The sequence below is a fragment of the Chanos chanos genome, chromosome 2, assembly GCF_902362185.1.
Source record: "Chanos chanos chromosome 2, fChaCha1.1, whole genome shotgun sequence".
In the NCBI taxonomy this organism is placed as follows: domain Eukaryota; kingdom Metazoa; phylum Chordata; class Actinopteri; order Gonorynchiformes; family Chanidae; genus Chanos; species Chanos chanos.
Genome location: NC_044496.1, coordinates 39,324,010 through 39,347,303, shown reverse-complemented (window position 1 = coordinate 39,347,303; position 23,294 = coordinate 39,324,010). Strand labels below are relative to the sequence as shown.

General features: G+C 38.5%; 3 protein-coding genes across 4 annotated transcripts; 2 read left to right on the top strand and 1 right to left on the bottom strand.

The window, feature by feature from the left end:
- The first annotated feature begins 2,936 nt into the window (after positions 1-2,936).
- On the top strand, positions 2,937-6,626 carry fam169b (family with sequence similarity 169 member B). Of its 2 annotated transcripts, XM_030766639.1 has the most exons (9): positions 2,937-2,988; positions 3,299-3,420; positions 3,550-3,652; positions 3,741-3,826; positions 4,109-4,283; positions 4,673-4,852; positions 5,260-5,385; positions 5,653-5,723; positions 5,913-6,626. In XM_030766639.1, exons 1-9 carry the CDS (start codon positions 2,973-2,975, stop codon positions 6,054-6,056), a joined length of 1,023 nt encoding a protein of 340 aa, XP_030622499.1. In that variant the 5' UTR covers positions 2,937-2,972; the 3' UTR covers positions 6,057-6,626. The 2 variants fall into 2 exon arrangements, with proteins under 2 accessions (XP_030622499.1, XP_030622500.1); XM_030766640.1 differs by lacking the exon at positions 2,937-2,988 and having other exon boundaries at positions 3,374-3,420; positions 3,539-3,652.
- A 55-nt stretch (positions 6,627-6,681) lies between these two features.
- Positions 6,682-9,176, top strand: arpin (actin related protein 2/3 complex inhibitor). The gene is made up of 6 exons (XM_030766641.1): positions 6,682-7,103; positions 7,227-7,302; positions 7,593-7,725; positions 8,263-8,469; positions 8,570-8,733; positions 9,014-9,176. Exons 1-6 carry the CDS (start codon positions 7,012-7,014, stop codon positions 9,020-9,022), a joined length of 681 nt encoding a protein of 226 aa, XP_030622501.1. The 5' UTR covers positions 6,682-7,011; the 3' UTR covers positions 9,023-9,176.
- Positions 9,177-10,202: 1,026 nt separating this feature from the next.
- anpeplb (alanyl (membrane) aminopeptidase-like b) lies at positions 10,203-18,830 on the bottom strand. The gene is made up of 20 exons (XM_030764609.1): positions 18,251-18,830; positions 17,194-17,336; positions 16,893-17,032; positions 16,389-16,509; positions 16,015-16,169; positions 15,714-15,827; positions 15,324-15,467; positions 15,126-15,191; positions 14,909-14,974; positions 14,473-14,621; positions 13,982-14,064; positions 13,707-13,840; positions 13,054-13,109; positions 12,742-12,889; positions 12,510-12,598; positions 12,312-12,419; positions 11,820-11,987; positions 11,578-11,718; positions 11,137-11,218; positions 10,203-10,864 (listed from the first exon to the last, which is right to left on the bottom strand). Exons 1-20 carry the CDS (start codon positions 18,826-18,828, stop codon positions 10,709-10,711), a joined length of 2,841 nt encoding a protein of 946 aa, XP_030620469.1. The 5' UTR covers positions 18,829-18,830; the 3' UTR covers positions 10,203-10,708.
- Positions 18,831-23,294: the final 4,464 nt, after the last annotated feature.

Here is a 23,294-nt window from a genome sequence, read left to right as displayed (position 1 = left end):
GATTACAGACCCTGCTCCTACTGACTCAGTTATCTGTAGAGAGGATGAGCCATAGATAGACTTCATTTTATGGTCTTAACCTGGTTTTTCCACCATAAGGTCTATTTGGGTGTTCTAACACAACACACACGTACAAATACACATTAGCAAATAACATTCACATGCACACACACACACACACATTAGCATATAACATTAACACACACACACACATTACATGTTTAAATTGTATGATTAAATCCCCTCTGGCTGACGAGTGACTTGCAATTATTACTTCCTACGTCAGATGACCTCCACCTTGGAAGCAGTGTTGGGGAAGGCGGCAGTGTTTGCTCCAGCGCGCTCAGGCATTTATATGTAACCATAATCCTATCAGTCCTCTTCTTCAAATCCATAACTGCTCCAACTAAGCTGTTACTGAACCATGCATTTTTGAAGCTTTCTTTGTACCATTACTTGCGTGAAACTTCAGCTCAGTTCACACACTGCAACTCTGTCCCATTTGGCAGCACTGTAAACCTATCTGCAGGAGACTGTCCAGGATATCAGATATTATGGTTAGAGGATAATGTATTATGATTAGGGGTGTGGTTAATTTGAGACTAAGTAAGTCAAATGTCAGGTTAATCTTACTAATCCTATTGAAAGTTTAGGTCATGTGACTGGATTGAAGACACAGAGGAAGAGCCTAGAATGAACTGTGCTATGTTCCAAGAGTCAAGACAAAGAAATGTGATAATAACTGGAATTAATTACAGTGAATTAAAGGATCGGTAGAATTTAGAATGGCAGCAGTAGAGAAATGAGGATGGAGCACAGATTCCAGTTCCTGTAAGTGACTGCTGTGTTAGAGTATCACAATGGGAAGTCTTCTGCCTTAACTCCTTTCCCATAACAACAGTTCTGATGCCAGATACCTTCAGTGGCTCCACAGCTTAGCAGCAACTGATCCTTTAAAATGATAAACTTAAAGTGTTTTAGAAAAACAACTCCAACAATTCAAGCTGTGGCCTTTCCCTGCTGCAGGAATTTGAGAAATGTTGACAATTTCTCAGTGGGAAGTTGGTGGTTTATGTTTAATGGGAAGGAAGACAGACAGGGTTAAAATGAGATTCCAGAAGCCTTTCCACCACAGGCATGGCAGCTTCTCCCTCAAACAGACTAATGGGATATGGCACTGTGCAGTATGAACTATCAACATAAAGAGACACACTGTGATCCAGAGAACAGAAACAGACATTATAGTATATGCGTGATGTACTTGGGTAAATATTGACTATACCTAAAAGATATGAAAAGACCCAGAGCCAGTGAAATGAGTAGGTTACCTGCTCAGTTGGCTTTGGCACTCAACTTATTACTTGACCAGACATGAAAATATGTCCTTTTTACAATGAAGTGGTGCATAAAGCCATGAAATGGAAGAAAAACACTGAAACACTGGCGAGGACAGAGTGTCGATGTCTTGCTAACATGTGTCAGCTTTCAGAGTGTTCCCTCTGAGGCCTCAGACCAGAGCAGATGAGGGCGGGTGGGGGGGGGGGGGGGGGGGGGGGGGGGGTAGTAGTAACACGAGAAGAACTAATGAACAATAAACATTACGAAAAAAAGGGACACACAATGCAAGTCATGCCTACATCAGTTACTGCGGCACACAACCCACTAACTGAATTAAAGAGAGTTTAACAGTGTAACACTGAGAGTCTAACAATGTGTTATATTGTGTAGCCTTTTCCTAAAATCAGACCATATTGTAAACAACTGTTATTTATCATTTATCATAACAGTTGTCATTCACTCATTTTCCAAGAGACTAATCCTAATTAGGGTCATGGGGTGGTGGAGCCTATCCCAGCGCTCATCAGGCGAAAGGCAGGGGACACACCCTGGACATAGATCTAAAAAAAAAAGGATAGAAAGAAAGGTAATACCCAACAGACAATAGTAAATCTGTATTCAAAACTCTGTCTGATGATGGGTTTGTTTCATTGAGATTTTTCCTTTTATCGTTCTTTCCCCCCAAAAAACAAACAAACAAAAACAAAACAAAAAAACATCCAGCTGTCACAAACAATGGTGGCTATCTTGTGGGTGGTCTAATTATTGCTTCTGCTGTCTTTGTTCATTTGTGGTCGCTCACACACTGCTTGGGCACTGCCAGTGGTAGAGAATATCAAAACAATACACTGTTACCACATTTTTTACCCAACTTCATGATTTTTATTGACATAAATTCATATTTCTTGGACTGCTACGCATCGTCATTAAACACTAGGCTTGCATATATCTTTGACAACAAAAAACAATGTCAAATATTTAAATTTCATGTCTCCTCATGCACTTTAAATACGATTATAGTATAGTGGGGCTTCATTGTCTTTATAAATAAACTATATGAGACATAACATCGTAGTCAGTCACAGCTGATCCTGTCCCCCTTTTAGCCTGTAAAGAAAACACGCTGCAAAATAAAACGTAAACAGTATAATCAACAAATTCAAAACAACAGAAATGCCATGCAATTTAGAGAAACAATAGTCCTCCACTGTGTCCACTAGGATGTGCTATTGAATACGGAGTTGTTCACAATATTCAAAATGGATTCCAACTCTTCCAGTTGATCGATTAAATTATGAAGGTAAGAAAACAGTTCTTGTCAAGTTAAAATACAGGAGAGACCCTGAATGCTTTCAAGGCTTGACAACGGACTACCAATGACATTGTCGTCGGTTTTCCTCTTGTTGAAACATATAATGTTGTTCTAAAAACACCAGAGGTCATACACTTTCGGTACGTCTCTCGTCAACTAGTTGAAAGTGACAAGACTATAAACAGCAGACTTTACAACCCTAAATATGTTCCACAGGAACTGGCTACGATACAGCTTCCAAAGCCGTATCGGCATTAAACTTTCTGTATGCGTTTTCTGTAGTTTCAGGTGCTGGCAGTACGGTGCCCTTTCGTTGAGCACCATGAGTCAAACTCTCGGTGAGTGAAGTAGTTTTGTTGTTGTTATACCCACGACCGACAGATACTCTTTCATTCCCCAAAGTATTATTCACCATTTTATTGATTTTAACTTGAAGGATGTTATACTCAACCACGACAGATACTCTTTCATTCCCCAAAGTATTATTCACCATTTTATTGATTTTAACTTGAAGGATGTTATACTCAACCACGACAGATACGCTTTTATTCCCCAAAGTATTATTCACCATTTTATTGATTTTAACTAAAAGGATGTTATACTCAACCACGACCGACAGAAACGCTTTCATTCACCATTTTGTTGCAGTACACACCTATCCAGTTGATATGCCAGTTCAAGATTACAGTGAACTGAATTCGGATGAATATCTTTTAAATCTCCAGTCAAACGTCAGTCCCCTAGTTTTTAAATGTCCTCAAGGAACAGAGGTATGGATTACTTTTGTATCAGTTTTTCATTTCTTTTGACTGATCCCTTCATCAAATACTCCTTCTCTCCTATTCTCATAATGTCCAATGTTGTCTATGTAATAAGGATAATCTTTAGTCTTTTCCCAGGTGAAAGTCACACATGACAACTTAGGCCAGCTGTCACTGTTTGGTGAAGAGGACTCTCCATGGTCTCATCTGGCTCTCCATGCTCCAGGAGATGAAACTCAAGGTTCATACAAATGCAAACACATGGAAAATCTCATCCAAGTCCCATTTGTGGTTTCTGAAATGTTTCTGGAATTGTATTTATTTCACAGTGGTTGCACTGTACCTCCATGGGAAATGGTGGCCTGTTGGTGATGTTTTAAAGACCTCAGACAAATCCAGATCTGGACTTGTAGTGGTTAGTCTCTTCACAAAACACATTACTGTGCAGCAGTGATTAGTATCTACTCCCCCAGTTATTTTAGCTGACTCACCAGTCATGCTGATGCCTATTACTACTGATCTTTTTGGTGGATAAGAGCAAAAAAGTTTCACTTCAGGACAAAACTGTTGTAAACCACAAAGTGCAAGTTTTGATTCTAAACTTTCCTTAAGTAAAAAACTGTGTGGTTTTGAGGTAATAAAAGTTTCTTTTAATTTCTATTTTTATAGTGGTTAATGATTTTTAACTCTTTCCCAGGTGGAGTCAGTTATGGAAAGAGTGGTGCTTTTCCTGTTAAGTCAGGTTATTTTTGGGATTCAGGAGAGACCTCAAGAAGAACACATGTACTTCTCCCCACATCCTATTTGGGAATTCTGCAAAATTTTATGGCTTGATGGAGAAGCTGTAGGATTCTACTCTGTCAAGAAGAAAGGTAATATTTCATTCCACTCTATAATGGCGTTGGGAAAGTTATCCATAATTCTTCATTCTTGTAAGTGGAAATGGTATGTCAGTGTTGAAAATAAAGCAACTCTGCTATGTAATGGTATACATCTGGATTGTTCTCTTCATGTTACCAGTATGGAAACTATCATCTTTGCTTTCTAATAAGACAAATCGATCTTGTGTCATATTACAAACTTCTCGATGTCAGTAAAACTATATTTTCCCCAGCAGGCCTTCTGCATTTCACATCTCCGGTTTTAATTTTATACCAGCAGTGATGAAGAGGAATGTGTCTGGGTTAATCAGTGTCCACAACTAGGTCGGATTGTTCTGCTTTCTGTGTTTACATGAAAAGATGTGGTTCTGTTCTCACAGGTAGCCTATGTGATGGGTATACTGGTCAGAGTTACCTGCTTCCTGTGCTTGATACCATGTTTGTTCGGACACACTGGAGGAGGAAGGGGCTAGCTTTGCGGATGCTGGAGGATTTCTGTACATCTCTATCTGAGCAGGCTCTAGGAATTAGCTTCCCTGTATCTCCAAGCATGTATGAGGGTAGGTGAGGGGACTGAGGAATGATTGTGAAGTCTTTTTCAATCCAAGTTAACTAACCTATTCTCTGTGTCACTGTTTTCTGAGATAGATTAAAAGAGATGTTAGTCATATGCTTGCACAAGCTGTTCCAGTTATTATGTGGATTCAAGATACGCTATCTTTTTTCACTGATAACAATTATGGAATTATGACTGCACGCACAAATCTTGGATGTTGTCTCAATACACTGCACAAGCTTATTTGGTCTTTCAGTGTACTCATAGATTTCAGCAAAACACAAAACAGTTAGAGTTGTCTAATAAGTTATTTGTAACACGCCACAGTAGCAGTGAATTGCCATTCTTTGAAAAAGTAACAATGAAGAGTTTTTCTCTGTGTAGCTGTTTAATCTTGATCTTTGTTCACAGTGTGCAGGAAGTACCTGGAGATCCACCAGGAAGAAAGAGATCGTCTGTATGAGGTGGAGGCCCCTGGAGATTGGAGTCAGAGACGCAACGTGTGGTTAAGCATACAGCTTCAGAAGGGCCCTACAAGTACGAACGGCAGTATGTCTTTGCATATCAGGGTACAATAAGGCAAAGGTTATTTGATAGGACATATCTGTACTAATTGTACTAATTGTCATGGTCTTTGCTTTGTGAGCTGTTTCTGGATTTGGTTTCTTAGACTAATGGGGATTGTTATGTTTCATCCCATGGATTTAAGACTTTACTGCTCTTATTACCGTTTGCCTGACTCATGTTTCAGTTATTCCAGACAGTTCAGTTATTAAAGAGGTTCTGCTGCTCTTTTTCATGTAGTCACAAAAACAGCACAATGTCCAGACACATTGTCCAGTCACAGGAGGAGAGAGCTACTGTCACGTGGAAAGGTGAAATCCCCTTATCTTTTATTCAGTCTGGTTCCTGGAAGATTATGGGTCATTGAGCTGGATAGGTGTGGTCTGCAGAAGAGTTGTTAAAGTTTTTAATAAGCAAGAATCTAAACTGAGTAAGCAATATATCTGATATTGTACTTTGTCCTATGCCCTCTCACAATTTTGAAATGTTCCGTGATGCAGACCACTGATGGAAAGTTGGAGAAGAAAGATTCTTCTACCACTGTCATCAGAGCGAGTGACCTCCACAGGGGCGCTGGGGAGAAGCGACCGGCAGACAAGGCAGAAGGAACAGTGGGCTCCAAACAAGCAAAGACAATCAACTAAAGAGCACAACATTTATCTGCATTGAAAAGACTTAAGGCCATACTTTATTAAATGTTTCATCTGTCTTTTTCAAGGTATGCAGTGGCATTTAAAGAATTCAGAGGAATGGGTTTTGAAAACCATAGTACTGAAATGCTAGCTCTTTTTACATCAGGGATGATTACGGGTTATTCAGTTCAGTTTATTCTGAAAGGCATCGAAAAACTGTTCAGATGTCAGTATGATATTACAACATTCCATCTGGTTGACTCAGAGTGCTCAAATGAAACTTATTAACATTTATATATTAACATATTGTCATTTTTGATTTACGGACAATAATTTGTGCTCAGAACATATGATGAGTGATAGGATGATTACAGAAGTGATCTAGTAGTGTTGAGTTTTAAGCAGGTACATTGAGAATGTGAGTAAGCCCACTGCATATCCACCTCACCAAGCACCCCTTTACAAGTGTTATTTAAAGGTAACAAAGAGATGGAGGATAGATCATTAAGCTAACTGGGGTAACAACTGTTCATGTAGTGTGTGAATGTATATAAGAATAATCAAAAATGATTTGTCAACTTCTCAACTGCTCCCCTATAGTATTCTTTGTACATTCTTTGTGGTTGTTCTTATCATCATTGCGCATTACCCTTGTGCGTACCGTTTATGGGGTGAGCGGCTCTGGAGCTGCGCAAATATTGTTCAGTACAGATGCCCTTGAACTACATAAGGAAGCGCCGTCAGTGAAAAAATCACAGGGACTAAGTGAAAACTCTCTTGCAAAATCATATGTATGTGTGACACGAACTGATAAACTCTGGTCAGTAAAAATGGTTTCGGTCATCGATTTGCTCAACTTTAATAGCGTGTGGTTTTCATGGAATTCGTTTCCTGTGACGTAAAAATCAGGAAGTGGCCGGAAAGTTGAGGGAAAACGACAACAATCGGGGGACAAATTGGACCCAAAATGAGTCGAATATATCACGATACAGCGTTACAGAATAAACCTGTCCACAACGAGAAATTTGGATCTGCATGGCAACCCTCCACATATCACAGGTAATGATTTCAGCGTGTCGAAAAGATTTTTGGGCGTTGCAGTGCTTCTTTACTGTATTTGGACGTGATTGTTTAGACAAATATCTAACCAATTGAAATTTTAATGTGACTCGTATTTTGCAGTGGTCAAGGTGTCATTTTAGAGGGGAAAATAGTTGATATGTCTCGTCATGCCATCACAGACATTAACAACAAAAAGGTAAGAAGCAGTTTTTTTGCTAACATTTGCATTATATCAGTGTCTGGGATTAACGTGCATCACACAATTCATTGCACTATACAGTATTCTAACTTTAATCTCCAGTGCTCGTCATGGTCTTCCGTATTTTTACTCGTGTAACAATTTTGCACATGATGACGTCACGCATGTGAACTAGGCTGTCAACTCCTCTCAACTTTTATCACTCCCTTCTACCTTTCGTCTCTCTCTCTCGCTCTCTCTCTCTCTCTTTTTCTCTCTATTTTGTGATAAACATTTCTAAACTGTAGGAGCGCTACACTATTTTGTACATTAGACCCAGCCGCATCCATCGAAGGAAGTTTGATGCCAAGGGCAATGAGATTGAGCCTAATTTTAGTGACACCAGGAAGGTCAACACGGGCTACCTTATGTCATCTTTCAGTAAGTGATAAAATTTATGGTGTCGCTTGTAAATTCGCCATTTTTTTATGTCCAGGCCAAGGTTCAAATAGAGTTATGTAATATTGTTGGCCCGCTTCTCTCCTTCAGTCCAGATCTCACTTTTTCAGCCTCTCCACGAAATGGTTTACATATTCATTTCCTTTTCAAGTATCTTAAGAGCAACAGATTTTCTCTGCCCCAACTACCCTTCTGTTGCATACAGCAGTGTTTCTCAACCCAGCCCTCAAGTGGCCCCAAGTATATATGCTCAACAGCTTTCTGTTGTTGCTCTGTATTCACACACCTGATTCTAATGAGCCAGTGATTCTCAACCCAGTCCTCAGAGGTCTATGGTCCATTTGGCTGGGGATAGATTTGTCCATCTGGACAATGTGTTCCCTGATATTGCTTGACCTGTTAGTGTAAACAGAGGGGAGGGTCAGCCATGAGCACATGCCAGTATTTCCTGAGAACTGAAGGTGAAAACCTGTCATGAGTAAGAAACAGAGAGTGTGTGTGGGTATATTAATTCTATAGAGCTCGAGGCGAAAGGAGAGTCTGATCGGCTTTCTGAGGATCAGCTGAAGAATATTGTGAACAAAGAAGAACTTGTAAGAGTGACGGAGAGGCATTGCCCCAGTCAGGCGTTTGCTTTCTGGATCTCAGAGGCAGAGATGGAAAAGACAGAGCTGGAAACCGGACAGGACATTCGTCTGAAGACCAAAGGAGACGGGCCGTTTATCTGTGAGTTCATTTCTAGTTCGTCTTCTGAGCATTGGAAAAACTGATATGTAAAGGCTGTGTGCTTTGATGTGTCTCAAACTGTCTCCCCCCCCCCCTAAAGTTTCTTTTGCCAAGGTGGATAGTGGCACAGTGACAAAATGTAATTTCGCTGGAGATGAGAAAGCTGGGGCGTCTTGGACGGACAAAATAATGGCCAACAAAATGGATGATGGGAGCGGGGTGAAGTCGACGGGGCAGGGCGAAGGAGTAGACGATGAGGAATGGGTAAGGGGAGTGAGATCTGTTCGCTGTTTAAAATGCATCACGTTTGTTTGCTCCGAACACATCGGGAATCATTTTGGGAAATCTCTTTATGGCTAACAGATGTGCAGCCCCCCATCTGTTCCAACTGCTTGTAAAGGCAATGGTGAAGTGCTTCGAAGAATCCATTTGGAATTAACAACAGAACATTTAGTAATGTTTGTATCTGTCATATCACTCAGTGTATCAGGCACATAACTGGAATGACACAACCGAGTAACAACTCTTTTTCTTTTTGTTTTAGGATGACTGAAAGCCGCTCAGTGATTACACAAAATCATTCACACTCTGTCTCCATGGCACCGGTCCTTCTTGCACAGAAAGGAAAATCATCAGAGAAGTCAAGTAAATGTTCCTGACCAATCATGTTTTTTTACAGTTTATATTTGAACCAAAATAAACAACCGTTTTAATGAAAGACTTGTGGCGTGTTTATACCTGATTTGGCACTTGAGAAAATGAATCATGCGTCCGTTCGAGCCAGGGCCGCGCACTAACAATTGGAAATTGTTGGCTTATCTTCTCTGAGGTAATCAAGGCAAATATGCTCAGCATTATTTCTTCCCCATCTGTATCGCTTGAGCGTCTTCAGTGGAAACTCAAACAAAAGAACATGCGTATCTTTAACTGTTTATATGCTATATGTACTCATACAGACATACTTATACAGAAATTAATTAGAGAACAAGCCAAAATGATTTTAATAGCAGGCTCTTAGAAAGATTATTCAGAGGTAAGTCAGATGATATATGGAATGGTGGAACTAACAAATTTATACGGAGCAGTTGTTTTATATTTTGGTTGTCTCTGTGCATTATACCTACAGTTATTTGTAAAAGCAGTTGTTTCTCACAATCTCAAATTCTAAAAAATATGAAAACATGACTGAAGGAAATTATTTTTAATTGGAAGTTCATTTTGGTTGCTACACCAGATGCTGAAACTTTCCTTGAATAATCGTGATTCTTAGAGCATACTAACACAAAGATTAAAGATATTTACATGACGCAGATCTAAAAAAGAGTGAAGTGAATAGGCTAAAATCTCTATCAGGTTCAAAATAATCTTACTGTCCTTCAATATATACCTTGCACCTAAAATACGGGCAAATAAAGAGAAGGGGGAGGTTAAGAGGTCAGAGAACTTTGAATGAGTTGAGTTTTTAGGTGTTTATTTTTAAATGTGTTCAGTGTGAGAATCTGAGGGAGAGAGGTAACTCATTCCATTGTTCTGGGGCTAGGTGTAAAAAGATTCGAGACTGTAACCTTAACCCATACCTAGTCAGTACAGGTTGCTGTCTTGGTTAAGCTGTTGGCAAAAACCTTCACACTTTTACAAAATAATTGAGATGTGAACAAAGGTCACTGCTATACTTTATTTTGCTCCTCGTTAATAATAAAAGTGGCACATGTAAACAATATTTTTCACATCAGCTTTAGTATGTACAACAAACATTTTTTTTTTTTGGTCATTGTTAACATTTAATGTTACAACAGGTTAAAATATTTGCTACTCTCTCCTCATTGCACTTTAGTATGTCTTTGGGAGTGAATGATAATTACAAGCCTAGATAAAAAAGAAAAGAAGTGTGCGCTTTAACTTAGTTACAAAGGAATAAATTAGATTTTCTTGATCGTTGGAAAAAAAACATTGATTGTATTACCATGTCCTTATCTCAAAAACGCAGCAAAGTTAATATTGTCCTGCATGGATTAGTACTCAGTTACCTTCAAGTGACATAATTGTCAAATTATATAAAGTATTTGGTATATTTTGTTCATTTCTCCATAGTGTAATGAAATTCCCTTTTGAAACAGGTCATACAAAAACACCTCAGAAACACAATGTTGTTTTCAGTCTCTTGATCAAGTTCTACATCTGTTTCTCATTCCACCGCCTCCGCTGTGTGGATTGCTTTGATTACACAGCCCTAAGAGACTCAGAGGACCTGTGACTCTCTTCTGAACCAATCTAGAACAATGTCCTTGTTCTCTTTAACCCATTTAATGTTAGCTTCAGTCCTCTCAATGGCCTGCTCCAAAGCTCTGTCTGGGTAAGCAAATTCAGCTCCGTTGTCCTTCTGGAACTGCTTCAGCTGTAAGAATACAGAGATTGTGTCTGAATGAATGTATGCATTTTTGAAAGAATTGGCGCATCCTTGCAGCATGTGTAGAAAATGTTTGACCAACTGAACCCCACCTCTCACTCTCCTTTTTCAACATTTTTAACTATATACCCAGAGCTTTGTTCCACACAAACAACTCATCAAAGGAAGAAAGAGTCAAACATCGCAGAAAAGCATTCGATAACTGTATGTGAACTCAGGTTACCGTGGTATTGATTATCTGCTTATGAGCAGCAATTTACCTGTTGGAGCTCAAAGTCTGTGGAGAATCTCTGTGTGACACCATCAATCAGGGCGCCAATGTGCATGATGCCTGCTCCATACCTATCGAGGGGAAAATTGGTAGGATAAGGTTTTGCTAACAAAGCGAGGTACTTAATGTCTGACTGCTAGGGAGCTAAGACACCATATTTGTTGTACTTTTAGACAGCTGTCCCTCATTTCCCATCACTGACTACCTTTGAACTTATTCCTTATCTTCAGTAGCATTTTGTAACCCTGTTGACTTTCTATTTACATTAGAGGTTGTGAAAGAATGCACAGCATGAAAGTGTCCTCTAGTCAGTTCTTAAGTTCATAACCATGTTCTTAGGTTAATCAGTTCAGTATGAAGAATACTTCAGTTGAGCTAATATTCAATTCAACATGTCATCTCAAACTCAAAAACTGAAAGTGGAACTCACTCCTGGGTAATGTAGTTCCATTGCGCACGGACAAAATCCCAGGCTAGAGACTGACCAGCCACATTCTTTGCTATGTAGTTTATGGTAGAGACAGCATCCATTTTCTTTATCTTGTCAGGGTCAAGTGTATACTGCAGGTATCTGTCAGATAATAAAAATGTATTTACAGATATGATGTGTGATCAGTAGCTGAAGACTGAATCGTCATAAAGTCACCTTAAAGGCTTAATTCAGCTCCTGACCTGTTTAAGAGCCATATTTTCGTTGTGCAGGAGAGAGCATATCTTAGTTTATCTCTCTCTGTAGCGCTAGTGGCAGACTGAAATTTTTCCCAGGCAAATTCCCACTCCTCCTCTTCCCCTGCTGCTATAGCACTGCAGTAGATTGTGGATTTCAGGTTGGCTGGTATTCTATATTTCGATAGAGGGAGAGAGAGAGAGAGAGAGAGAGAGAGAGAGAGATCTTTAGCACAGTGTGTTCTCTTGTTGAAGTGTTTATAACATTTAGTTTCATATTGTATATTTAAGCTTTTGTCATTTCATCCTTGGACATTTGGTTTTAATAAATGAACAACTGAGCAAAATGTCTCAGTTTCTTCATACAGTTTTTTTGCATATAAATGTTTTTTTTTTCTTAAACGTTGATGGATTGTATTGTTTTGAACTACATCAGTTAAACTGTTGGAGTCTTAAAAAATTAGAACAAAACAAACTGTGCAATGCTGATCAACTTACATATTTGTGTCGTTGTCAATCCACAATTGGAACAAACTTTTAGAGAGGTCGATGCACTTTGTAATACCGTTGCTACATGCGACAGACACTGCATTAATCTGGTTATATCTGGGGAGAAAACAACAGAAAATGACTGACACATGTCCTTTAGAGCACCATGTCAAATGTTCTGTTTACAGTCAGAAAACTACACCTTACTGATCAGTGTGGCTCACAGGAACTGACGCGTTTTCAGTGAAATTCTGATAGTAGTCATACAGAGGTAGGACCTGTTTCTGCAAGTATGCCTAGACAGAACATTAAATGGGAATCAGTATAGGTTTATGTCCTTGCTGAACATGAAAAAGAGATATGTATATAATCTGTGATATATATTTTATTATATATTATTGTTATTATTACTGTATATGTCTGTGTGCCCATGACTTACCTGCATGGGGCCATAGACTTCTGAGCGATCAAACATGAGAATAAAATACTCCAGATTTTGCAGGGCTGATTCCCAAGGGATGTATTCAGTGTCATTCAGCAGATACTTGGTTGTATCTAGTGCCAAAGTCACATTGACTAATTTTGCCCTTAAAAGGAAATGAAAATGACCAATATCAGCAAGAATGCACACAAATGGTTAAAAAACAGAAGTGGCAGCGTTGAATATAATCATGTTGCATGTTTTTACTAATCAAACAAACAATTCGGTATTACGGAGTATGCAATAAGCATGAATAAAACAACATATTACCTTGCAAGATTAAATGCATCATCAATTAGTTGACCACGATTGATAGGAGGAATAGCCTGGAGGTAAAAGTGAGGAGAATTGTTGAGTTAGAAAGAACAGTTGCATTGCTGTCTTGACATGATTATTAAAATTCTTTAAAATGCTGAAATAATCTATTTTTTGTATCAAAGAATGAAAGAGGGTGACTAGGTCTCTGTGAAAGGATGTGTTTACTACTTTCTTTTTGAATTTTGTGTGCTCCAGATGTTTTGGCTACTTTTCATGGAGATGTGGTCTGCATGGTTCTGATTATAATAAGCTCTGCAGTGTTTTCTGCTATTTCATTTCTCTTTCAAAAGTAGTTTATACAAACCTATCGATCATCTCAGTACCATATCTAATGTATTTAATGCTGAATATGGCATATAGTGGGCCAAAAGTCATGCTGTACTGGTATGGTATATCATCTAAGCCTTGTGTTTGTGAGTAAGCACTTTCAGTAGCGTCAGAAATGGCCTTGCAGGGAAAAGAGAACCCCTAACCCTTGACTTTTAATACTGTATACATTGGTGTCTACATTTAATACATTACACAGAATACATTGGCTTTATCTTAATTCTAATTGTTGATCATTAATTCAGATAAGGAAGAGGAGGAAAACCTCAGTTGCGTACCTCCAAGTCACTTTCCAGCTGAAGCAGAAGTCTGTTCCAGTTTTCTGTGTTGTAATTAACTCGGTAATAACCAGTACGGTTAACGTTGGCTAAAAGCCATTCATCGCCTGTAGTTGAATACACTGGCTTTGGCACTATAAAGACAATGCAGAGTGTTAAACAATAGTTTAATTTTAGCATAAATATCAGCTGAAAATTCCATTAAAGGTTCATATGAATATTTACTGCTTGAACTGGTAACAAGCGTTTTTTTAAGATAATTTAATGGATTTTACCTGGTCCTTTTTCTCTCAGTAAATCAGATAATATATCCGGTTTACCAGATTTCATTAGCCTTACGGGAACATGCCATGCGAGACTACAGAAAACATAAAAGACCATCGTGTTCACAGAATATAAACTCAGTGGACTTATTCAAAAAACAAAAACATTCAGGCTGCCTTTCTGGTTAAAGATGTAGTTATTAAAAAGTATTGTGAAGTATTGTAGAACAACTTTTTTTATTATTATTATTTCCAAATACAAACTGAGGCCTGAGTCTTCTCACAGTGAATAGAGATTTTTTTTAAATTCAACCCAAAAACTCTGAAAAGATTGCTTTCAGTTCCCCACCTCCTGTGGTTAACCAAGCATTGGATTTCATAGAGTCAGTGAGTCTAGCATCTTTTTTAATACAGTTTGAATTATCAGAATTACTCTCAGCATTCTTTGTTTTCTCGCTCGGCTTCCGAGCTGACCAAGAACAAAAGCACCCCGTCAAACTCACTCGTGGCCAGTTGTTTGATTTAGGAGAAAATGCTGTTGGGAAACTTCACTTGTGATGGTGTTTATGGTGATGACTGGGTAACCAACTTGCTCAGTCCACGTTCTCATCATTTCCTCCACTTTGTCATGCTTGTTAGCCGCGTCAACTGCCTGATAATATCAGATGTTTTCATAATTACATAATTAAAGCTTTCAGGCGACATTTGCCATGAATTTCTTTTCATTTTCCTTTGGACAAAACACTTGCCAATATAAAACATTTAACTTTAATTACTGTTGGTTACACTGCATGCAAACTGAGCACTGAGATAAGACAGAAGAACAGACTCATTTTGAGTCATACTTAGATGTGTTAATTTGTTTTGCAGTTACATGATTGTGAAATTTGGAAATATGAAATAAATAACAAAGTTAAAAATATTCATAGTTATATTTACCTGCTGCAGGCATCTCCACAGGTCCTTGTATTCAGCATTTCTGAACTTGAACTCCTGGAGATAATTCTACAAACATGCAAACAGATCGTTCATTGCTTTCTCTGCATTATATTGCAATGGTGCAAATTCAGTTTTTGAAAGATAAAACATTTATCCACAACAATACTAGTCATGACCCACACACTGTCTGGTTTGTTGTCAAGAAACCCCTACTCACCCTGATACCATTTAGAAACACTTCTTCTCCTAGATGATTTGATAACATTCTCAGCACTGCTGCTCCCTACAAAGGTAAAAAGATTATTGGTTAAAAAAAAAAAAGTATCTTTCAGCACATCGCAAATATCAAAACAGGTAGCTTCTGAGATTAAAGTGATGACACTTGAGTGGCTGTAAATTCTCTTGTTTGTCAGACCTTGCTGTAAGTGATGGAGTCAAACAGCTCAGTGATTTCAGAGGGAGAATCGATATCAGCTTCTGGACTGCTGAGCGGATGTGATGTGTTCAAAGAATCCACTTCGAGGGCGCTCTGAACGTCTTCTATGAACAACAGATCTTCCTAGAAAAGTGAGAGACAATGTAAATGCTAGAAGCCTTCATGTGAAACAATAAAAATGTGAAAGTCTTTCGGGACCTCTCAGATTAATACATATCAATTTAATAACATATGCCAAAAGAGAAAGAAAAATGATACAGGCTGATTTATAGAATATTATGAAAATAGTGTTTCATGTACCACTTGTAAACAAGAGAACCGCTGCACAAATGGAAGTTTAATGTCAAAGGGGTAAATAAAAGTACGCACTACGTTCCAGTCTGGTTTAACTGCATCCACTCCCAGGTATGAAAAGTATGTGGCAAAACCTTCATTTAACCACACATCATTCCACCACTTCATTGTGACCAGATTCCCAAACCACTAAAAACAGATAGGAATCTCATTAGGGATAGAACCAAATGGTTTTTGCTGTGTTTATTAACATAGTGAATTGCAAAATAACTTGTGTTCTACTGCCTGGTACATAGGTTATTCGTTTATGGCATTTTTCTCTTATTAAATTGAATTGACATTTGAACTGACATTTTCAAGCTTAGTATGATTGTACCTGATGTGCCAACTCATGCGCAATCACAGTGGTGATCCATTCTTTATCAGAAGTGGATGACACACCTTCCTCATACAGTAAAGCAGTCTCTCGATAGGTTACCAGCCCCCAGTTTTCCATTGCACCTGCACTAAAATCAGGGATGGCAACCTGGTCTGTGGAGGATGGCACAAAGTTCAAACAAATCTTGGTCACTTTTATTGTGGAAATTTAAAACAAACAAAATACACCTAACAAACATCTTAAGATTACACTGTTGAGAAAAGAAAAAAAAAGTTTCAACACTGGTTAGCTATTGAGAAATCATTGTATCTTTGGACAAATAAAATGTAGCTGTAATACCATGATCACAGACTACTGAGATGTTGGCTTACCTAGTTTTGCTAATGGGTACTTCTCTTTAAAAAGATTCTCATAGTACTTGAGGACCTCTGCAGCAGTTTCTGCAGCATAGTCTGCATATCCGGCGTCAACAGCATCAGGTCTCGCCCACGTCTAGATTAATCCATCCAAATTAGTTAAAATTATTCTGGTGTTGTTTCTAACCTTCTCAGTATTAGAAAGTAACAGACAGACATTGGCCTGTATGTATTTGTGCACTACGTGTATGTTGATATTTCATGTTTAACTCACAGTAGCCCCGTATAGAAAAACACTATTGGTTATGTCTATATTTGTGCATGTGGATACACCTCGGAGGCCACTCAGATTTTTCTTGGAATTTAATGTTACAATTCACAATCAAGAGACATAATGTTCTAGACAGATTTACAAATGATCACATTCTGCCATAATTGCTAAATGAAGACCTGAAATTGTTTTAGACACACAAAATAAATATAAAATATATATAAATAAATTAGATATTTTAAATCTACCTTAATTCTATTGTCAGTTGGACTTTGCTTGCTCTTAAAACCTGACACTGTAAGAGCTAAGAGGTAGGTTGACATTTTCTCGGTGGGATGAAATTCTGTGACAACCCACTTATCGCCATCGATTTCAACGTATTTTTCCGCTGTAGGGAAAAGTAGAACAGGCACAAAATATTGTTGGTTAATAAAATATATTCTTATGTGTCACAGATGTGAAAAGGTTTTTAAGCAAATACTATTATTATTATTGTCATCTGTGAAAACTATGTCAGAGTATGCAGAAACCATTTTAGTTTATTCTTACTATATAGTTGAGAATTGGACAGGGCAGTGGTGCCGTCTCTGTGGATAACGGTGATATTGAACTCAGCTTTCATGGCTGGCTCGTCGAAACAAGGAAATACTTTCCTGGCGTCTGTGGGCTGCATCTGACTTGCGGCAAGAAATCTATTTGGGAGGCATTTTTATAATTGTGAGCACACATAAAAAATGAGAAATCCAGCATTACAACATTGCCAACTGCCACAAACCTTAATTTTGTGACAGAATGCGTCTGTGGCTCAGGTTGTCGTGAGAAACAGTCTTTTTTTTTTTTTTTTGAGCATGAAACCCTGGTGAACAACATTTTCGCTAATTACTGTCAGGATAATACATCAACATTTTACATTATGACTATGTGAAGTCGGTTCATACAAAGATTAAAAAAAAAAACAGTTAGAGGGGGAGACATCTTCCAGAGGGTAAAAGGGGTGGGGTGTGTGTGTGTGCAGGAGGGTGGACGAACAACAGAAACCCAGGGGTTGGGTTTTTATAATAAACTCTTTTCAGCAGATTACATAAATACCCACCACAGCTAAATATTTACCATGGTCATTTGATATACTGGAGAAAATATTTAAGATTTCTTGGTCTTTTATCTGTGCTATCATGAGGAATGCCATACAGTCACAACAGAATGCCAACAGAAATCATGACTGTTTAACAAATCTTTAGTTCATTATTTAAAAAAAGAAAACAACATAGTTATAATGTAACTGAGATTTCTTATTTCAGGTATTACAGTTAAAACATAAGGAGCTTATATTAAAAGTAAATTGTCTGGCAAGAAACCCCAAATAGAATGATTGGATTTCCAAGTGGATGAAACCATGTTCACTGAAAAACTGAATGCTTACTGAAACCGAGCAAAAACAACTGCAGCACACAGAAACAGGTTTAGATCATAGATGCGACACAACAAAATATTCAATTTATTACTTTAATTTAGGCAACATGAAACCAGAGCTCTAATTTTACGTTTATGACGTCAGGATAAACTAACGGGCTTCAGTTCATTGACTGTGATCAAAAAAAGGTCTTACCTTTGCTCATCGTCCTCTGTGTAGGTGCTCACGTATAACCCAGTCAAGTCATCCATAAGTTCTCCTTCAAATGCTGTGAAAACTTCATAGAAACTCTCATTTCCATACAGAATGTCCTTAAGTTGGATCTCAAGGAAATTACTTTCACCGTCATGAAGCTGATAACTCTCAACTAGATCGTCCCCACTGATACTATCATATACTGTTACACTTGTAACATTAAGGTCTTTGCTTTGCAAGAAGATGCTCTTGGTCGTTTCCACACACTTAATTATCACTGTAGAATTCCCAGTGAAAACGAAGGATTGCTTGGTCGTGTTGCTGGGTGCTGCGTACAGGTAGGGTTGAAGATGGATCCTGTAGCTCACTGGAAACACATTTTGAGGCAGTCTCATTGTCGGCGGAGGTCCTGTTGGAAATGCTGTGGTGCTAACAATTGTTGGTGGAGGTGTAGGAGGATTCTTCTGAATTTGTATTAAGTATACAGCCAGCATAGAGGCGATACCACCAATAGCAGAGATAGTCAGAACCACAGTGACGATTGCCAGAACTTTGGAAATGCGTACTGCTTTAGCCATTTCTGTTCCCACTGAGTACACCTTCTGAAAAGACCAACAAGGGAATGAAGAATATGTTGCTCTTCAACAGACTCTTGACCTGACTGGGCGAACACATGAAGACATAGAAAAACTTTATAACACCACACCCAACTGTACACTCACTCTCAACAGTTTAAGCATTAACCAGCCCAGACGAGTTGCAGTGGTCGAAAAGGTCGATGTTCATTCACACCAAATGAGCCCTATTGCTGTTTCCTAAACATCTGGAATCAGTTATCATATCACTCAGTAAGTCCACACTGAGGTCAAAATAAAAAACTTTGTCTAATAAGTGTATTAGATATAGTATCTTAAAAGATATTGTATCTTAAAAGTAAATGAAGGCTTCGATCAATGAATCAATTCCTTGTCAACATAAGGCAGTTCCAGAAGAGAGCAGAACAAAATCCACATGTTGGCCATTTTATTTCCATCCTCTGTCTTGTTTGATCCAAACTGGCCCTGGGTAATGAGAGATCCAGCTCTCTGGGAGCCCCACAGAAGCAACAAGTCTTGCCGTGTTCCTCACGTGGAGTGTTTTCAAAATTCTCTGTCCAGATTTAAGGGGCTCTCTGACAGCTGTGGGTGCCACTGATACTTAAACTCTGTGAGTTCAGACCAAATGAGAAGTGTATGTCTAAGAAAGGAGTGCGGTAGGGGAGGAGATGTTTTGTTCTCAGTTTTTTGGAATGACCCCCCTTCTCCAAGAACACCACATTCTTGGGAGCAAAAAGGAAATCCCGGCTCTGGCTACTAGCATTACAGTACATCCTGGTGAATCTATTTGTTGTGAGGGATGTTGGATGTTGTTAAATCATAATGAACAAGCACAAACATTTTATTCTAATCCCGAAAAGCCATAAATGTTGGAAAAAATAGGACAGCATGAACGAAAATGAAACTGTATGAAAGTTGTTAGTGCCATAAAAGTCATGGATACTAATTCCTTGTAACCATAGCTTTGCCATGTTTCCCAAAAGTCATTGCACTTTTATAGTGGTTGAACAAAGTTTAACACTGAATGTACTTTGACCACAGACAACAGCAATTTCCAAGTCCTTTCTGACAAACAAAAGCCAGGACTAACGTAAATCATTTTGTTGCCTGCTTATAAAACCTACAATAACATTATAGCCATTATAAAGATAAGCCACACAGATTGCAGGATCATTACATGATGATACATAATCAGAGTCAGAATGGTGTCCTCCAGTGTCGCTGTAAAAACGCCCCAGTCAGATTGAGCACTTCTAGTGTCTAAGTTTTTTGCTTACATTATTAATGAGAAGGCACAAACTAAACACTGATTTCTGACCTATCTTGACTATAATTGAATCAGTTCATCACAGTTAATCAGTGCATTAGAGTACTTGAGTACTTCATACTCTATGTATACGTGTATATATGTGTGTGTGTGTGTGTGTGTGTGTGTGTGTGTGTGTGTGTGTGTGTGTGTGTGTGTGTAAATCTCAAGTCCCTGTAAAGAGATGGAAATATCATAAATAAGCAAGTGTAATGCGTATTCAACTGGAGCACTTTTACATTTACTTTTGTCTAATCATTGACTCTTAAAGCTTATTTAACTGTAACTCCTGTTTCATGAAAAAGAGGTGGAGTGGGTTCATTCCATATTAAATCACCTGCCACTAAATCTGAAGCCGTTGGGTCGGACTCACAAGAGTCAATTTATGATAGAGATGACTCACAACTGATCAAAGATTATGTATGCATTTTGGTATCTGAATCAGTGGTAATCCACTGACTGACTCCAGATTCTCCACCCTTAAAGAACATTCTCTGGTTTTCTCTCTGATTATACTAGCATATAAAGATGATTTGGGCGTCTACTGAGCAAGGATTTCAAATTGCAGAGAAGGGAGGTTTAGCATGTTATACCATTTCTGTTTAACAATTTGAAATTATGCTTCATATTTCACCTTACTAATCTTAAATTATGCCATCTTCCATTTATTTACGAGATGGTCACCACATTTTCGCACTTTTTAGCCTTCACATAAAGAAACAGGGAAGCAAGGTTTTGATACTTAAAAACATTTTATTCAGTCATGTAAGGGCATTGATCAGGCTCTCTCACACCTTTTCGTGCCAACAAAGCAAGGTAAGGAGTTGGGAACACAAGGGTGTCAGGTGCCATGGGTACAGCAGAAACGGGCAGATGAAGAAAAGGGGCATTAGAACCAACAGCCCTTAAGAACCAGAAATCTGTGGTCCTGGTGCCCTAGCCTGGTCCTGTGGTCCTAACGGCCCTTAAGAACCAGAAATCTGTGGTCCTGGTGCCCATTTAGTCCCTACCACTCACACTTCTGAGACCTCTGCCTTGTTTGTCTCGAGCTCAAGCCAGCACAGAAAAAAAAAAACGTTTTACTTACAAAGTTTGCCTTTTAACTTTTAATGCATATGATAATGAGGTAAGACCTGTGCAATGTAATTTATCCAAAAATACACACCCTTCTTGAACAACTGTGATTAATCTCAGTAGCAGGAAGTGACTCTTCATTTTTACAGCTTGTATTTATTCATTTTTTGTTTTACCTATTGACTCTTGTTCAGTCCTATTTAGAATTTGCGTGTGCTTATTTTTTTAAAGTATTTGGCAGGCCTTGGAAAAAAAAAGTTTTCTGCTACAGAGACAAAGTCGGGATATGATTTTCACGCCACATATCATACATGCACAAAGAGTATTTCAGACATGAAACCCTTAGAGCAACATTCCTAGCGTGTCTTCCTATCTTTCTTGTCAGCAACGTGGAGAAAGCAGTCATAAAACAGAAGAGTGTTTTACCTTTAAACCAAAATAAAAGCTATATCATCATTGACCGCAAGAAAAACTGGTGGCTTGGATTGGTGACTGAAACAAAAACAAACTAACATTCTAAGCTTCTTTGCCAGCTTAGGAAGTGAGAAAATAGACTGGATAGCCTTTATCAATGAAATTCTTACATTCATTCACTCATTCATTTTCAAATCCGCTTATCCCAATTAGGGTCGCGGGGTGCTGGAGCCTATCCCATAATGACTACGTACAACGCATACGTAGCTGAGCTGAGATGAGACAACAGACAATCCTGATAAGTAAGTATAGTTGTAAGTACCATTGTACAGCTGCGATGACTGTACAACAAAGGTTGGGCACTTAGCAACCATAAACAAACTGTGTCATAATTATATCCGATAGCAACTTGTCAGAAGATCGTTGTGTGGCCACCCATGTCAAGGAAAAATGCCTAACTTAATTGGGGTTTGACAACACTATTAACCTTTAGACAATATGAAGGCTAAAAAATGTAACTATATTAGACCATCTACTGTCAGAAAAGATGGGTCTTTAGATGTTTATAAAATGTGCTTAGAGAGTTAGCAGACCTGAATTTGAGTGGAAGCTTGTTCCACCGCTTTAGAGTGAGGCAGAAGAAGAGCTTTGATTGCTAAAAATGTTGTAACATTACATTCTTTATATCGTCAAGCTGTAAGTTTAAGGCTAAAGCTCCACTGCTTTTTTGCCCAGCTGCAGTCAGTCAAGAATGAATTTCATTCATTTTCACAGGGTTATGTTTGGCTGTGTTGTTATGTCTTAACTACAAGACGAGATACTGTGGACACCTGCAGTAAGCCCACTGGCCTTAAACCCTAGGAGCAGGACATCTGTGTGCTCCCAGGCAGTGTGTCTCTAATTAACAGGAAAGACAAGAAGCAAAACAGAACAGGGAGGGGAGCGGGGCAAAACATGAAGAACAGAAAGAGCAATTTGGTCTTAATATCAGAAATGAACAGCTGAGAGAATCGACACAATTACATGAATATACCACAATCTGTACACAGTGAACTTCCTGCACTGAAACAGGTCATCAGGCCATATAGAGAGTCATCCAGCACAAAAACTTCCAAGGTCCGGGAACAGTGTCTCCATAGTAAAAAAGCAATTTGAGAAGGAGAAACTACCGGATATTGAGCTAATTTCCAGTCTCCCTCGGGGTCATGGATTTCACTGGAATCTGGTACATTAGCTGGATTTCTACTCAGTTAATGAGAATGATTATAACACATGGAAAATTTAAAAAGAAAAATATGTATTGTCTAGGTGAAATGTTGTTTTTCTTGAAAATGTGTTTATTTGCCTTTTAAAATACAAACTACCCTGTGCAAAGTGTGCCAAGCCATGCAGATTCATCAGAGGTACATTGTAAGGTCACCATGCGACTCCCCTCACAGTTTGTAGTTTTACTTCTATACTGACGATTTTTGGAAGGAACATCACAACTACTGGCCTTTATTCAAAAATCTTTAGTCAAAGTTAACTGCAGTAAGAAATTTCAAGAGATATATACTGTTATTGCTTACATCTGAGTTCATTACGTTTATCCAACGTTTCTCTTTAAATTTTCATATTCTGCCAGTCTTGTTCCTCGTCTTTAAAAAAATATGTA

What these genes read in the sequence shown, in the direction of transcription:
- fam169b (XM_030766639.1), top strand. An exon ending in CTACTCTGTCAAGAAGAAAG is followed by an intron (nt 4,284 to 4,672) that starts GTAATATTTCAT and finishes CTGTTCTCACAG; the next exon opens with GTAGCCTATGTGATGGGTAT. An exon ending in ATCTCCAAGCATGTATGAGG is followed by an intron (nt 4,853 to 5,259) that starts GTAGGTGAGGGG and finishes CTTTGTTCACAG; the next exon opens with TGTGCAGGAAGTACCTGGAG.
- arpin (XM_030766641.1), top strand. Translation starts at nt 7,012, where the DNA reads ATGAGTCGAATATATCACGATACAGCGTTACAGAATAAACCTGTCCAC. An exon ending in CAGACATTAACAACAAAAAG is followed by an intron (nt 7,303 to 7,592) that starts GTAAGAAGCAGT and finishes TCTAAACTGTAG; the next exon opens with GAGCGCTACACTATTTTGTA. An exon ending in CTACCTTATGTCATCTTTCA is followed by an intron (nt 7,726 to 8,262) that starts GTAAGTGATAAA and finishes TTAATTCTATAG; the next exon opens with AGCTCGAGGCGAAAGGAGAG.
- anpeplb (XM_030764609.1), bottom strand. Translation starts at nt 18,828, where the DNA reads ATGGCTAAAGCAGTACGCATTTCCAAAGTTCTGGCAATCGTCACTGTG. An exon ending in CGCATGAGTTGGCACATCAG is followed by an intron (nt 15,828 to 16,014) that starts GTACAATCATAC and finishes ATCTGTTTTTAG; the next exon opens with TGGTTTGGGAATCTGGTCAC. An exon ending in TTAAACCAGACTGGAACGTA is followed by an intron (nt 15,468 to 15,713) that starts GTGCGTACTTTT and finishes TCACTTTTCTAG; the next exon opens with GAAGATCTGTTGTTCATAGA.